This window comes from Wyeomyia smithii, chromosome 2, assembly GCF_029784165.1.
Source record: "Wyeomyia smithii strain HCP4-BCI-WySm-NY-G18 chromosome 2, ASM2978416v1, whole genome shotgun sequence".
In the NCBI taxonomy this organism is placed as follows: domain Eukaryota; kingdom Metazoa; phylum Arthropoda; class Insecta; order Diptera; family Culicidae; genus Wyeomyia; species Wyeomyia smithii.
Window position 1 is genome coordinate 245,701,096 of NC_073695.1, and position 17,653 is coordinate 245,718,748.

At 35.3% G+C, this 17,653-nt stretch overlaps 1 protein-coding gene across 50 annotated transcripts in view; it reads right to left on the reverse strand.

Annotated features, from left to right (window-relative positions):
* LOC129724351 (cell adhesion molecule Dscam2) overlaps positions 1 to 17,653 on the reverse strand; it is a 179,073-nt gene that overhangs the window by 134,140 nt on the left and 27,280 nt on the right. For 49 of the 50 annotated variants that reach the window (XM_055679167.1, XM_055679168.1, XM_055679162.1 and 46 more), the window contains exon 4: positions 4,696 to 4,845. In XM_055679167.1, the coding sequence (XP_055535142.1) occupies positions 4,696 to 4,845 (150 nt within the window). Of the gene's footprint in view, positions 1 to 4,695; positions 4,849 to 17,653 lie in introns of all 50 variants that reach the window. The other variant, XM_055679180.1, reaches the window with a different exon arrangement.

Genomic DNA, 17,653 nt, shown 5'->3' on the forward strand with positions numbered 1-17,653 from the left:
CGAGACATCATATTAATCTAAGCTCATGGAAGCAAAAATAAATTGACCTATTGGGACGGGGAAACTCTGTCAATTTTTTTTTCGAAATTGATACAGGGAATATCACAGGGAACGGATGGTGTCCATTCACGTCGTCTGTGCTAGGAATGCTCGCATGTAATTGGTTCATTATTCGCGTAAATTTGTTATTGCAATTTTTTATCAATTTTACCGCTTAGCAATGAAATTAGAGTGATAATTAACATATTACAAAATTGTTATACATTTTATCTATCCAACAACATATTGGTTATTATTATCCATCATGTGGTTATGCTGTTATTAACGTTTGAAATCTGACGCAACATTTGCCCGTTTCATTTCCAATTTTACAGAATGCATCCCAGTATAGTAAACAAAGACGTGTCCCACGTCAAAAAACAAAAATTGCTTAAAATGCAGCTATTAAAAACCGTTTCACCCGGAAGCTCTATCAAAATAAGCTAACCAAAGTGGTTTCATCATTTTTTCACTACTTTTATTCTTTTAGGCACAAAAACATCCTCTTTGAAAGACCTCGTGTCATCAGTGAGGCCGTTTCGGCGAGAATGGCTCATATCTAAAACGTGATGAACCAAGTTGAAACATATGGTGAGCAATCCGCTTTGACAAGTTAGCGTTTTTATTGTGGCGACATATACTTTTAGTTGTGTGGAAATGTCTGGTTTTGTGATTTCATTTAAAGAAAATGGTATCTGAAGCGCTTCGAGAGTTGAAACAAGTTAACGAAAATGCTACTCTAAGTGAAACAACGTACTGTGTTTGGTTCCGTTGTTTTAGGGACGGTAATTTTGATGTTAGCGACCGTCCACGTGAAGAAAAACTAAAACCTTTGAAAACGATGAATTGGAGATATTGCACGAGGAGAATCCAAGCCGAACGCAGAAACAGCTTGCTTCTGTATTGAAAATTAGCGTCGAACCGTTTGAATGTGAGTCGATGCTTTGGGAAAGATCCGAAAACAAGGAACTTGAATTTCTTATGTTTTGAAGACGAGGGATGTTGCGCACCGATTTTTCACCTGTTAAAAACTGCACAAGCGGCAACATAGGGAGGGTTTTCTCCATCGCATCGTGACGGGTGATAAAAAATGGATTCATTATAGCAATCCGGAATCATGGGAACTGTCCGTTTAAGCTTTTACGTCGTCGGCTCGGGCGAATACAAACGCTACGAAGGTGTGTTTTTAGTGCGACCAGGTCGGTGTTATTTTTGAGAGCTGTTAAAACCGAATGAAAACATTACTGGGGAACGGTATCGACTTCAGTTGATGCCTATTGAACCGAGCGCTGCGCGAAAAAGGGCCACAATACGAGTTTCTGCACGAAAAAGTGATTATACTACATGACAACGCTCGGCCTTATACTGCCAAAGTCGTTAAAGCTTACATCGAAATGCTCAAATGGATAGTCTCACCTCACCCGTCATATTTCCCAGATACTAATTCTTGCTCCTCCTTGCTGATCAGCAGTTCTGTTCATATGAAGACAGCGAAAAATGACTTGAGTCGTAGATAATCTCAAAAGACTAACACTTGAATGAGTTATAGGTAACTTTTTTTTTTTTCAAAATAAAGTTACACTTTTATTAAAAAAACAGCGAGAACTTAGTTGCGCACCTAATATAATTTAATGGTTAATAAGTCTGTGTATAGTAAACAGAGGGCCAAGTTCCGAATCGGAATGTAGCACCAAGGCTTTGCTTTGCTTTAGAACAAGCTCTTGACTCTCAATCAATCATTAAACAACTCTCGTATTTCAGCTGTCACGAGGGAAAACTGAAAAGCGAGTTGCTCTCATGGTGGCTATGTCCCCAAATACTTCTTGCGCGTAATTTTTAAAACGTATCAGAGTAACACAGACAGAAGTATCTAAGACACTTGAAAAGTATAGTTCCAGCACAAGACGCAATCACACATAATCTCAACTTCAAAACTCTTACCTAAACACCGGAATGGGAAACGATTGTGCCGGACACAACAGCGTGTAACCGTCGCCGACGCTCGCTTGCAACACACGCAACGTGTCACCGGAGGTTAACCGAGGAGCAACACTGGAGACAGGTTCTTGGCAGGGAGATAAAAATTTTAGGTCAGAATTTCCGTTGTCTTTCATCAGAACGTAGGGCAGGGTACCGTACTGTGATACGGAGATAACGTGTAATAAGAAACAAAAAACACTTATCAGATCCTCACCTAAACACCGGCATCGGATAGGACTGAGCCGGGCAGAGTAGAGTTATGTTATCTCGATTCTTGCCCTCCAGATTCCGGCTTTTATCACCCGATGTCAGACGAGGCGAAATGCTCGCCAAGGGTTCTGAGGGCCACATTGAGCAAATAAGATCATAACACGATTAGTTTAGTAGTAGGCTGAGATTGCTTCTTAATTTTTAAATTTGGGACAGCGTGCCTTGTGAAGAAGTGTTGCAGTTAAACCTAGCGTTCGTTACCTAGTTACTGGTACAGGAAAAGCCTGAGCGGAACAGAACAGGGCTATCGTGTTTGCTCGTCTGGTTTCGGCCGTAAAAATCTTCGAGGTGGATGCAAGTTTTGGAGCTACTCTACCCAGTGGTTCTAAAAATTAAAGACATTTGTGAAAGAATATTTTTCCCCTTAGGTGGTGTTTAATGTTTAGTTACAGTAACAGTGAAAGCCAACCTGATGGTGTTCGGTTTAATTGGGTGCACTTGCTATGAAACAGTGATGAAGTGAACAGCTTATTGTTAGTTACCTGGGTTATGCTTAACACAATTGGAGTTTAAAAATCAAACTTTCGGATGTCTCACAACAAATATAAAACTTCCACAGTAGACCACGGAAGCGAAAACTCTTGACGTCAGGCACAGTTCCCGTCCGTCCCACGCGCGCGCTCAATTTTCGTTTAAATTATTCATCTCAACATGCCGATTCGCGATAACGAAATTTTGAAAACACGCAACACAGGGTACCCTATCCCAACATTCAGGCAATTTGTTTGCATATAATGTGTAATGGTTAGTAACTATGGAAGGATGGGTGGAAGCTTAAGGAAAGCCGTGCTTTCTAAGGATTTCATTAAACTTTCACAAAATCACCGGGCAAAAGAATTAACACGTAACAAATATTCTCTCGGAGTAAACAGTTTCGATGTCGGCTTTTCATTATTTGGCATTTTTCCCTGAACTTATTTTTTACTTGTCATGAATTGGCAACTTAGGTGTGGAATCAAAACATCTATGATTCATTCGGAATGTTGCTTTTATTTCTTCGTAGAATTGATTTTTTTTTAACGTGTAAGGCACGGAGATCGTTAATCTTTAATCTAAGCTGACATCAGCTGAAGTAAAAAACGAGGGCGTATGTCGTGTACTGAGTACAATGACGTTGTAAAATAAACCAGTTTATCCGTCACCGGTTGGCCTGATCTATCACCACGCACAGCACAGACTGAAGGTCTGACTTGTCAATTAAAATGCAGTTAACTGAAGTTATATGAAAGTTTTTATAACTGATATTGATTCCGTACGACGTGCCTTTTTCATACCGTCTTCCGGCCAACATCACAGGAGTACATGGGGTCAGAAAGCTGTAGTATAATTAAATCAATCTACTATCTGTCCGTTCGCACATATAAAAAACTGACATCGACTCGTGTTACTCGTGAATCATATGCTCCGCTTGGAAAACCATTGATCTGTGATATATTGTGTGCGACTCGCCATGAGATGAGAATTTCTGTTGCTTAATTCTTTATTGCACTGCGAGTGATTTGATGATAGCAAGCGGATGGAAGTAGCAATTATTACCCGGAGGCTAACTTTTTTTTAATTACTAAAACTGAAGCATTACATGTGGGTTGAGATTAATTATTTGATGAATTCAACTAATGAGTACACACTTCCACACGCTTGCGATCTGATCGGTTACGGGTTTTGTTTGTATTCGAGCTCTTGTACAGCATAATCGGTGTATTGCAGCATTTTTTTCGGGTTTGTATGAACAACTATCACACTAGAATAACATTGGTTCTGAAAATGAGATTTTTTGTAATTTACAAGCACAAGATAGTTTCTAAAACGGTGGACATGCGAGCTTTAAGCTAGCCCAACATCGAAACAACACAGTTTTACAGTTTAGTAATGTATGATCACTCGACAAATTTTTCGTAGATACAACAGTACTAGTTTCTATTCATTGCACAAAATGATAAGTAACCTGTCCCAAATTGCCATCATAAGATGCCCCAATATTTTTTTCAGAAATGAAAATTTTGAACTATTGCTGCGCATTATTTTTATAACATCAGCCCATCTGTCCCAGCTGGCAATATGATACCTGTTGCAGCAGAGAAGAAACCACACACCGTCCAACTGTGCGGGTCGGTCATCGTTGCCACTTACACGCGCAATTTGCTCCCCAACAAGCGTAAGTAGAACGCACATATATCGCCTTTCGATGGACCCTGATGTGTGCAAGAGCTCGAATTACATTAAAACATGTGCACCTTTTACGTACACAGAGTACGACCACGCGGGTATTGCTTGCAGAGATGCAGAGTGTTCTAAGTGTGCTTGCCTCAATTGTCGCAAAGCTGTGCATACCCGTAACCGATTATTTTAGGAAGGGGGGAGGCTGGGAAGCGAACCGAAAAAAACAGTCCTTCACTTCCAAATTACCTGTAATCACTAGACGTCCTTTAGTGGCTGATAACCGAGTTTCCCCGGTTAGTCGGTGCTTGGTTCGGCATTGGTAACTTTTGTAGCCGTCTTCAGGGCCGACTTCACGGATGTGCAGCTCGCCCGATGGTAGAACCATGTATTTGCCATCTGCTCTCAGAGGAAGGTTCGGATATTAAATCGTTTTTTGTTTGTTTGATAGAGAAAACAAAATAGAAATAGAAGAAAGGCTTAATTAGTACAGGTTGACAAACAACTAAAATAACAACATTACAACCTAAACCCTACGATTTATCAACATGCCGATGCCACTGTGCCATAGAAAGTCATGTAGTTAACGTTTCGAGATACATATTCAAAGATATGTGACTTGCAGCTCAATTTCATCTGTCATGGGCGGGCGGCATCATTTTTCATAGCTCTCACCGTTCCCAGTGTCAGGCAAAAGCTGAGCTGCATTCCACTCGAGTCAACACAAAGCGTTGCTTTCATCCGAACATAGAGAAGAAAAAAATCCGGCTTTGCTCTGCTCTGTTTAATCGGACTGTGACATCAACACGTTGAATAAATTAAACTGCGTTACTAGAGGTACTGCTCCCCGGTCCCTAATCATCATTATTATAAATGTCCGCTCCGGGGCTGGTCGGTTTTAAAAAATATTTTTTTTTCTCATTTACTTTAGTTTATAGCTTAGTGTGATTTCATCAGCCAGTCTTTCGTATAAAAAAAACCTTCGTTTAATTTTTCCGGGCAATGGCGAGGTCGCCTTCGGAATTAGGCATGTGAGCAGAATTTTGATTAGCCGGCTTCGAAAGTTCGAAATGGCTTAAATTTTCGGTTGAAGACACTAGACAGAAAAAAAAATAAAGTAATTATCATTACAATTTGGCGCTAACTCTACGATGATGGACAGATAAATGGGGGGCAATTATGAACTCTATATGGTTTCTGTTTTTTTTTTCGAACGGGCGAACTATGTAAATGTCTACACCCAGGGTGGGTTGTAATGTGTAAAGATTAAATATTACTCAAGTGACGTGAGTGACACCCGAGAAGCACTTGCTTACGGCCGGCCGGTTGGAAACGTAATGAGACTTCGGCTGTTGTATGTAAATTAGGCCGGCATAAACGGTCATATAAGCATAATTGTGCACATATACAGTCGAACACGCGGTGGAAGCCAACGTTCGCTGCCTGCATTCTCTACGGCAAATAAAAGTAGTAATTATTATTCATACTGGTACGTAGACATTTCATCGAAGCGGAAATCAGGAAGTAAGTGTATGTTGTCTGATACTCTTTCGTATTTAAAAGAGGCATTCTAACTCAACAATTTAAACAATTTTCTTCGGTGCTTCTGACTGTGATAATGCAGTTTGCAATATATAGTAGTTTGTTATGTGTTTAATTGTATTAGTTTGTTTGTAGAATTTCATTTTTTTTTTGACGATGAAAAAATGCACAGATAGTAAAAAGTTCATAAAATGTAAAAATCGAATTATTGTTTTTGATTCCAAATGTCTTAGAAATGTATAAAACGGCGAAATCTGGTGTTATCTGAAAAAAAAATCGAACCCCCAGTCACAACTCCTAAGTATTTTTAAAAAATAAAATTTTTTTTAGATAACGCCAGATCTCTACGTTTTATGCATTTCTAAGATATTTGGCACCAGAAAATTTTTGATTCCAAGTCAGTTTTTCCAAGCTTTGCGCGTGGCCTTGTTTTTCGAGAAGACGAAATTTTGCTGCCCTCCTGTTTCTGATATCCGGCCAGGGTGGCGACTCAATTTCCAAAAATAAATTCCCTGATATTCCAGGATTTTTCCTGATGTTTCAAATTTTTTTCCCTGACTGTTCAAATTTATTTAAACTGATTTATGTTACGACTACCATAGGTTTTTCCACTTAAATCTTAAAAGTCAAAACTAAAAAGGATCAGACTTAAACTGGTTCCTGCTGAAATTCCCACCAGTAAATGAAACAGTTTAGCTTCGCTTTTGCTAACTTGAATCTTGAACAAAAATATTTTTTTGTTGGAAAACACATCCAGCTTGATAAGATTGAAAATAAAAATTACACTAGTCGACAAAAGTGAAAAAAAGTTTTCCTTAAGTTTTAATAGGTACCCTAGAAATATTATAGCTTCTTAACCTGTTCATTTTGATGCCCCTGGTAAATGCAGAAGTGCGTCAATTGTTCGTCTTGTTCGTCGTTTTCCGTTTACTTACGGGAAAATTTTATTGAAGTCTCTGAATATTTGAGGCATACCCGAAACGTCTAAGGGCACCAAAATTCACAGGAACAGTATTATCAATTAACTATTTTGAAACACACCTGCTTTGACAAGAAAATCAATTAGATCTGGAATTTCGGTTGTATCAGTTGAATAATTGTTTTGAATTTTTGACTGTAAAAAGTGAAAATTAGAAATTAACAATTTTGCAATCAAACCTTTATGCTAAACACTGTCGAATGCCTTTTCTATGTATAGAAGAGCAGCTCCACTTGAATAACCTTCAGATTTATTAACTCGTATCATCATAAAATGATTGCTTGACAACTTTACACCTCAACTGGTTTCTTATCCGGCTTTAAAATTTGAGTATTTTTAACATTATTCAATAATTTTGCGAAATATTCATTTTACAAAAACAATTCCTGAGAATTTCCTAAGAACTTTATTAAAAATGTTTAAAATCCCATCGTGACGAGGTGCTTTTATACTTTTGAAATTTTAATGATAGATTTAATCTCATTTAAGTTAGTTTCAATTAATTCTGCTAGTAAAAATTCCGGGTAGAAATTTGATAACATTAACTCACTACTCACTCACTATATTTCGAGTTATGAACACACTCAAACTACTGAACAAGTCTTTGAGTTTTCTGTTAATTGATTGCAAAGAAATAATCACCATTTTTAATTGCTGGAATATGACAATGGGGATAGTGAAGCTTGCTCAGGCGATGCTAGAAGGTGCGTTAACAGTTTAAAAGCAATTGCAAGAAACCTAAGAAAAAAAATCCCGTCTAACCACTTGTTTTCATAAAAAAACGTAGTAATTAGCATAAAATTCGCGCATTACTTGATGACTTGTTAGTATCTATTTGGATACTTTACAAAAAATTTAATTACTATTTCTTGACATTTTGGTCACTAACGTCACTACAGTTGCATTGTCTAACCGTTATGAGCCCTGTACAAGGTATCATCAGTGCTACAATGCTCTTATCCATTCTCGCGGGAATTAAACTAAAATTTAAACTTTAATTGCAGTTTAACAAATATACAAGAAATTTTCAACGATGGAATTGTTTAAAACGGCTGGAGAACAAATCGACCTTTAATTTACAATAGAGTTTATTTAAATTGTGCATGTTGTTGAGTAAGAAAAGTTCGAAGGTCATTAATCGAGGAAAACCCTGTCACTCCGCGGTGATGGTGTTAACTAAAGCCTTTGCTAAAATGGATGCGTTCTTCTAGAAAATTAATTTCTAGGAAAATTTTTCTACCTGGAACAAATTATTATTGAGTGTTGTTGTAGGGTCCACATCAAATGCATTTAGATAAATCCAATTCAGAACTAACTCCGTACAAAATCCCAAGCCTTTAAAATTTTCCCTGATGACTTTTTAAATTCCCTGATATTCCCTGATCGAAAAATTAAATCCCTGATATTCCCTGATTTTCCCGGTAGTCGCCACCCTGTCCGTCTTCACTTCCATTTTTTGACACTGAAAACAATTATTAGTTTGTTTCTAAAATTTTTCTTTTTTTTTACTGTCACCGCATTTTGACTATTCTTTAATTTTTTTTACTCCACGGGAAATCAAATTTTTGTTTCCCGAACCCCAGGAAGCTGAAAACCGTCGGAAAATGAATGCTCTATTAGTTATTGATCAAAGAGAAAGTAAACAAATATAGTCTCTTGATGTTACTTACGTCCTCTGGAAACTTTACACGAGAATTGTCGGGAAAAATGAATGATTAAAGCTTTAACAGGAACGGTTAAACTGTGAATTTTGGTGAGGTTTCAATGATGTTTTCCCGTAAACAAATGGAAAAACGACGAACCCGGCGAGCAGTTACTCTGCGGCCTTTTGTGGACTTCCTAAGTGGCTAGGGGCGCCAAAGTTTACTGAAACTGTTGAAAAGCTTAACCTAACATTTTTTCCAATTCGAGCTTTGAACTAGAGCAATTTTTTCCTCGCATTTGTCGACCAGTGTAATAGAAATAGACAAAAGTGTAGATGTTTGCTTATCGAAGAACCACATGCTCTAGAACTCTAGAGCCCACCCGCGGCTTTCTGGCATCGCAAATCGCAATGTTGTTTCTCTGTTCCTGCGTAGATTTGCACTGATCCAGTGGAATAAAGAATCATAGATTTCAAAAATCAGAAAATCGTATCCAGAGTCTTAGAATAATCGTGGAACGCAAAATTCCAAAAGATTCAAAAATCCAAGAAATGCAAAAAAACTCATCATAAGATTCGAAAATGCAACGAACCCAATAGAAACTTAAAGGAAAAAATAACAAAATTTGGGATTCAAAAAACATAAGAACCCGAACATTATAGAAAACCGGCTCTCTCCAAAAAAGGCAATAGAATTCTAATATTTAATCTTCAGTGTATGTAAGGAATAAAAATCCTAGAATTCGAAAATTTAATAAATATTAAAAAAAAACGACAAATTAAAAGCAGAGCAGAAGCCGAGCAGCAAAAATGATATTAAATATAAATTCTGCTTACTATATTCACCGGATTTGCATACACAAGCTCGCTAGTCTTGGTTCAATTGTTTGCAGTTAACTGCTAATATTTATTATACCTATATATTAAGAATTATGTTAACCATAGAATATTGGTTTTTCTTGAACAATCTCTTAGGGACGAATGACCACCGCGGTTAAAATCACTCAAAAGAAAAAAAAAGAACAATCTCAACTCAAATTCTCGAAAACATGGCTCGTAGCAAGTTACTTTTCAGTGATTTTGTCACTATTTTGAGCCTAGCCAGGGAAAAAACTACCGTTTTTTCCGGTTTTTTAAACCGCAAGAATAAATAAGTACAACAACGTTTTTCGTTGATGAAATACATTCAATGTAAGTATTTGGATTTTGTTGTTATTATTTTGTTTTATTAAAACTGGAAAAGGGCCGTGTTAGTTGGGCCCATGCTGATGTTTTTCGACTTCTTATTGAACTAGGTATTACACCAGACACAAAGGGCACACTTGGGACATTTCGAAACCACTGAAGTCTACGGAAAGTGTTTCATGCATTATTTTTTTGAATTTTCACCAATTCGCTTAACTAAACTCAAGATATAATTTAAAGTCAATGTGTACTTCATGTTTTCAGAATATTTTTATACCAATTTTTAATTTTTTTCGAATTCTTTGCAATAATCCTCGGTCATTTCAGACTTTCAAAAATTATCTACTGATTCAACTAAAGTGAATTGATATTTGTGCCTTTCTGCTCTTTCGGCATTTAATGAAGTCAGTTTCTGCTTCATTAAGCCTTTAGAATATTCTTTTCAGTAATGTTCAATTTAGGGTAAAAGCACCGGTTTTTGGCCATAGTATGTTATACACGAAAGATATTTGTCCTTCTTCCTTCGAAAAATATGTAACTGAATCAGTTCAACGGAGAAATCGGATGAATTTGCCTATATTCTACACTAACATTGAATTTAAATAATTGAATCATGATATTTTGTTTACTTATTTTGCAACCAAAAAACTTCTCTAGGCCCCTATTTTGGCCATAGCATTTCTAAATTTGTCACATGGGGCTCCTATTTTGGCCAATTCGCAGAAAAAGCTGAAGTTACACAAAATTTTTTTATAATTTGACTTTTTCATCTACATATCGTCAGTTGAATTTATTACTGGCACTACTCAAAATTTTGCAGTATTGAGTTATTAATGGCAAACGCTGCCAAATACTATGAAGTTTAATCCCACAAAGACCCGTTTCAAAATTCACATTAATTCCAAAAATATAAGTAGATGTGCCTTTATTGCATGAATCTAAAATATCTCTAAAAGAACGAAAAAATGGAGTTACAACTCTCATAACTTGCTTATTCCATGCACATGATAGACCCAAATAAGTTCAATAAAAAAGGGAAGTCTTACAATTCGATTTTTCACGAAAATGGAAAAAGAAATTTTTGACGCAAATTTTCAAACGCGTTTTTATTGAAACTATGAATTTTGAGTTGTGCCAGTATTGAATTCAACTGACGATACATTTTATCAGCAAAAAAAACTCCCGAAAAACTCCGTAAATTTCATGTTTTGCATAAACATTAATACGTTACCATGGTTTCGTTTACATATGGCCAATATCAGAATTGTGAATCATGGAATTGCATTGAAATATGGCCAAGAATGGATCAGTGAACGTTTTTGGAAGCGGTTGGTGATTTTGATATTGCAGAGAAAAATCATACCAAAATGTCTATTTTTTTAATCCATGTGCTGTAGTAAGTTGTGTCTGATGCTGGTAACAAAATTTGATATAAAAATGGACAAACTTAAACAAAGTTATGCTCTATGAAAAAGTCAAGATGCTCAGCCCTAAATTGAAAGATAATGTTATTTATAGCATTTCTGTAGAACATTTCGACTTTCTAAAAAAATGTTTTCAGGTTGCTCAAACGTTATTCATGAAAAAATGACTTTTTTAAGCTCCAAACCCACTCTTTTGCACTTTTTTCAATTCTGTTCGATTCCTAAATTTTTGCATATGTTTTTTTATTTTTGTGGGGTTGTTTTTGAATATTTTGCATGGTTCAGTTCAGCATTGCATTCAGCATAACATAACAAAATAATTAATATTTCCAATAAATTTTAGATAACATCCTCAAAACACAAATAAAAAAAAATTTGGTCAAGAACTGAAATTTTCATTGCGAAGCGGGATTCACGACGAAAATTTACATGGAAAAAGATACTTGGTATCTTATCGGGGAGCTGAGATATTGGCAGTTTTCTTTGTTATGGAAAACTATGCATTTTAACAAATATGTTAAATAACCGTTTTGTTTTGGGAGATAAAAAATAACAATGTTCAGAAAACAATTTGCATTTTTTTACATGCTGATAACTTAGTAGAAGGTTTGAAAATGCGGAAAAATCTGCGAAAGAATTTAGAACGAAAATTCTGATTTTTAGTGCCTTCTAATAAAAAACTCAATGTTGCTCGTAATATGTAAGAGATAAAAACATGATGTCTTCGGTAAAGTTTATTGTTTTAAGATATTCTAAATCTTTGTCGAAGACACCTTGCGTCTATCTTATTCTAATTAAAAAGTAAATTTCTTATCTCACTCATTGGTGGATTGATCATCCATCTTTTTACATTAAAAGATGCATTTTTGAATATCCTAAAACTTCTTCGAACATACCTTATGGCTGTAATCAACATTTGAATCACTATTTAGGAAATTATACGCACAAACGGCAAAATAGAACACTATGTAATGGAGATATTAGGGATCTTCACATCAAGATCGTATAAAAAAAATTTAGGAATCGGACATATTTGAAAAAAGTGTAGAAGAGTGGTTTTGTAGCTTAAAAAAGTCATTTTTTTTCATAAATCACGTTTGGGCAACCTGAAAATGGTTTTTAGAAAGTCGAAATGTTCTACAAAAATGCTATGAATAACATTATCTTTCAATTTAGTGCTGAGCACCTTGACTTTTTCATCATAGATTTTTTGGAACAGTCTATTGTATAGTCAACTGGGGAAAGTGTAATTAGTTCCTTTATTAAAGGTAAAAAACGCATAATTATTTGCTACAGTTTGTAATAATTTTATCAAATAATATCAGCAGTTTCAATAGAAAACTTCTAAATAGGAGTAATTTAGGATACTTTTTCACAATAATCAATTTTATTCTATCATGGCCAAAACTGGTGCTATGGCCAAAACCGGTGCTTCTACCCTAATTCGAAATCACTAAGGCTACTTTTGAGCTTCAGAACGACAATTCTTTGAAATTATTTTCTAGAAATCTTATTTTTTGTTTTCAAGCTTAATTACGGATGATACTCGTTATTAAAGATATTCTGTAGAAATAATATATAACACATTTCTATTAATTTAAAATTGAATTTAAAATATAATTATGGATTTATTTTTCCGATTTATCGGCGGACTGCAACTCAGCAAATTTTACTTAAATTTGTATGTTTTCCATTTTTGACTTCATTTTTCTCTCACCGATTTCAATCTGAGTTTTAAATTAATTTGACTTTAAAATGTTTTTTACTTTAAAAAATTCATTTTTCCTGTTTTCCGGTAACACAAATAGTCATTTTTAGCTGAATAGAGAAAGCATTTCAGTTATGTTTAGAAGTTTTTCAAGATAATTCAAGCGATTTATTTGACCTCGAATGGAGATAATTTCTTGACTTTCCTGGATCTGTAATGGTGACCGTTCCTGGCAATTTTGAATTGATTTAGGGATCTTTTTTTTTGCATTTCTTAGCTTCATTATGTGGTATTAAAACGCGTGTTTTGATAATTTCAAAAACAAATAAAAATCGCTTTTGCGTTTGTTTGTTTTGCGTCTCAGTTTTGGAATTTATTTTTTTCTGAGGTTGTTCATCTTTCGCAGGCCGGTCTTAATAAGACACTTGTTTAGTGTTTTTTGACCCCGCTTCCAGAACTTCAGAATTTTTATTTACAATAATTTAAAGGTATTAATTTTGTAGTGCCGTAAACTGGGGTGACTTTGATCACTGTACCTTTTTTTTTGAAAATGTGGTAAAAAAGCGCTCGTAGTGGTTGGGACTTGTCGTTTTCTTCACTGAATGCGTGGATTCGCATTGCTACTACTCATGCATTTCCTGCTATTTAAAGAGTGTTTTTCATGCTAAAATATTAATTGAAAAAAAAAGTGTATTTTTGGCGATTTTTGTTGCATACAAACAATCGGTTCAAGCAGATTCAAAACAACAAGTTGCAATGCGTAAGTTTTTTTTTTATTTTGTTCCCAGATTAGTTCTTAAGATGAACAAATATTATAACAATACATTTTATTGTTATTTTTGCAAGTTTTTCCTCAAAGGCAATGTTTAGCCCCAATATTCTCCACAGCGTATTACATATTTCTTCTTAACAAAAACCCACGGCGTGAAGTAACATGCAAATTTGGCCAGTTTCATAAGTCATATTCCTCGTGGACTAGTTTTTGGTGATTTTAGATCACCTTCTCTCTCAGTGGATAACAATTCATATATATTCTAAAAAATTTGTATGAATCTCGTACATTCGCCATTATAAACTGTTCACGTAGAATGTGAATGGCCCCCAAATTGCTTTCCATATTTATAAACTCGTTTAAGCCGTTTAAGGCTGTTCAATTTAGTGAAAGTAGCAAAGTGTTACACCAAATTCATCAAAACAATGAAGTGATCAAAGTCACCCCGGAATGATGATTGGTGTAAAATTTTTAGAGCATATTTGAAAACAGCAAAAATGTTGCTAAACTTTTGAAGTAGTGACTGAATCTTCTTCAATGCATGCCGGTACTTATTTTAAAAATATCGAAGAATATTGTTTTCAGTATATTCTGAAAATATTTGAGATACAATAAAAAAAAGTGATCAAAGTCACCCCAGTTTACGGTAATTTTTTTAATATTTCAGGTTTCAAAAAGATTCTGATGCAAAAACCATATCCGCTATTTCTGACCTTAAATTAAAATCTGATTTCTGTTGATTCCGGGCCTTCAAAACATTTTTATCACAGAACTTTGACACGGCTTGAGCATATTTTTGATCTTTTTCTAGAATCTAGTTTCACGGTAAATATGAGCTGAATAATGAACAATTGTGTGCCTTTCTGTCATTCAAAGTTTTTTTTTTTTTTGGTTTGGTTTCTAGCTGAATTTTATTGTGGTTTTTAGAAGGATTAAATAGTTTTGCAGCTTTTTTTTAAGTTTTGTCTATTTTAAATATTTTATGGCTTCATGTTTTCAATGATTTTTTAAGTTTAGTGCGAGATTGGCTTGATAATATTAGGAGAACTAATTAGATACTTATTTCATCCTTGCGTTTAAGGTTTCCAGGTTCATTTATAAAAATGTCTTTTGGTGTTGGACGAGTATTGAGGCAATTTAAGATATAATTTAGAGTCAGGTTATGCTTTCTCAAGCCTTGAGAAAATTATTTCATAAGTTTTGAATTTAATTTAAAATAACTTTCATTAGTTTTGGTCGCTTATTCTACTTCGGTCTAGTTCCGCCACTGTTGTCGCCAATTATAAATTTACGACTAATTCATGATAAACGGACCGGTGCCACCGGCTTTAATTCCTCATGTGATGGAAGGCATGATTCCAAAGATTTTTCGCCTAAGAAAATCTCCCGGTGTCAGTTAGGATTAAATCTTAACCAGTTTGAGCACAACCTCGTGTTTGGGCCTCCATTCGTTGGATGCCATTTCAATGTGAACCGTTGGTAGAGATTTTACTCCAATTTATTTCTACGAGAACCAGTCGTTGCACCTCCTATTTTCCAAACACATATTTAAAAAAAAAACATAATGAATTTGAAGCCCTATATTATTTACCTTTGGTCACTATTAGAATGAAAAAAGTCACTATTATTTTATTTCAAGCCCACTACTAGCCGTGCGAAAACATGTTTTGAACGCAATAAGATCAAGCATCATCATGCCGGAAATAAATTCTACATTACATTTCCAATGAGTTGGAATTCCCGAGCGGTTTTATTCGTTGAACTTGGTAAAATTGCAGTTTTTTTATGGTTTCACCTTAATTACTTTATAAAAAAATTATTCGAACATAGAAAAAAACACCTCAAAATTTCTGCCGAATCGATAAACAAATTGGTTTTCGTAAATTCCACAAAAGCATTTTAAGAAAAATAGGTTTTTTAGATACATAAACGATTTAAGCTACAAATTTATCTTTACGCCATTTTGAGACGATGTAATCTTGTCAACAATAAATAAGTAAATTGCTACTCCGAAGTGAAAAACTCTGATTTATGTTTTCATTGCTTCCACCGTAACGTCATGAAAAAAAAAATGCCTCACTGGCCCATGTGGCAAGTGGTTTAGATGTCCACAATTTTGAGGCGCCTCAAGAACCAATAGAAAAGCAATATGACATGAGTAGAAACTTCCTGTTGTGCTAGTTTCCCTGAAAGCACATGCTGAATCTCCTATGAAAAGTATCGCCCCGAGTAAAACAGGAATTAATGAATTCCCTTTAGTCACAATCAAGTTATTTCGGCAAACTGAGTCGGATAAGTTTAAGTGAATTCTTGTGACAAGAGTCTTAAATCAAAATTATATTTTCATTACCATTAATAAAAATAAAGTCCTATGATATAGCGTTCTAATATCATGTGCCGGATTCATGCACCATGCATCATTATGCAATATTCTTGAAAGCACGTGCGGCTTAAACTTATTATCATGATGATTTTATTCATCATGATGTATTTGTCATGAAGATAATTTTTACCTACATTATTTTTATCTTCTTCATATCAACGAATTGATCACCTAGATCAGAGAAAAAGGCCATTCCCCAAATAGGTATTGATAAATGGAGACTGAAAAATAAAATGAATTGGAAGGTAAAAATAATATGACGGTAGCACCTGAATTGATTTGTTCATTAATGGCTTTCATGAAGCTTATAAAAGTAATTTACAGGCCAATTTGCCATATTCAAGGTCGTTATAATATTAAAAACGTCAAAAAAGTTGTTCCACGGCCTTATTTTTAGAAACCATGATTGTTTTATTTCGTCAAAAAATTTTGTGGATTTGATACTTGAATTAACGTTTGATAACAATCAGGTTTAACTTAGCAAGCAAATTATTATTCAATTAATTAGCTTTTCATGAGTAAGTTAAATGTAATATGAATTAACAATTTTAAATCGTTTCTAGTTTACTACAGTTTATAAATGAAAAAGCAAGTGAATTTTTAGAATGAAAAATATGTATAATTATAAAGAATCCCCCCTCAGTACCACAGTAACGCAGTTTACTAAACATTTGAAGATATGCTGGCATAAACATTGAATGCATGAAATTTAATAAAATATGTAAATCACTTTCTTTATAACAACTAATGTTATGCAATCACTCTCTTTGAGATAATTGGTATTTAATAGTAGGATGCTAGTAGACTAATAGACAGACAGTCAGCATATTTTCAACCTGCTCATCTTGACTCGTACACACTCTCAGTCTGCTTCCGAAAACAATACACGGCCCAAAATCCGATCATATTTTGACAGAAACATGTGATTCAATCGCGGTTCATCGCACAATACGGCCACCATAGAAACAGGTTTGTTTACAAACAAGCATCGATGCAGGCTGGTGGACGGACGGAGTGACTGGAAGTAGTTGAAAACAAAAATACCAACCGACAGCATGCTCTTGTTCCGTTCCGTGGCGCTTAAGTTTAACGTCGTTATATTCCCCATATATATTGTCCGCTCGAATACACCCAATAAACCGGCGAGCGGCAACGACCCACTGAATGGGGGCGACAAACTACATAGCGTGCAGCAGCGTGTGTGGGTACATAAAATAAAACTGCATATAACTAGATATAGAGCGATAGACAAATGCAGCGGGCAAAACGTGTAATGGATTGGATAGTGGATTCGAAGCACGTGGGACGTCTGTAGACAACGTGCTGCAAAACTCGTGCTGGCTAGACCACGACGCTCAGCTGAGCAACCGTACGGCGAGACCACGGCGGCGCCGGCGAGGATAGCGAGAGTTTTCCATCTACCGTCCGTGGGTTGTTGTATGTTGCGTAGTTACAGAGGAATAAGAATGAATTTGGTTGTGTACGACTGCGGGTTGCTACCAAGGATATGTGTATTCGTAAGTGTGAGCATGGCACTTGTTGCTTCTACTAGCGTTCGGGATCAGTTGTGTT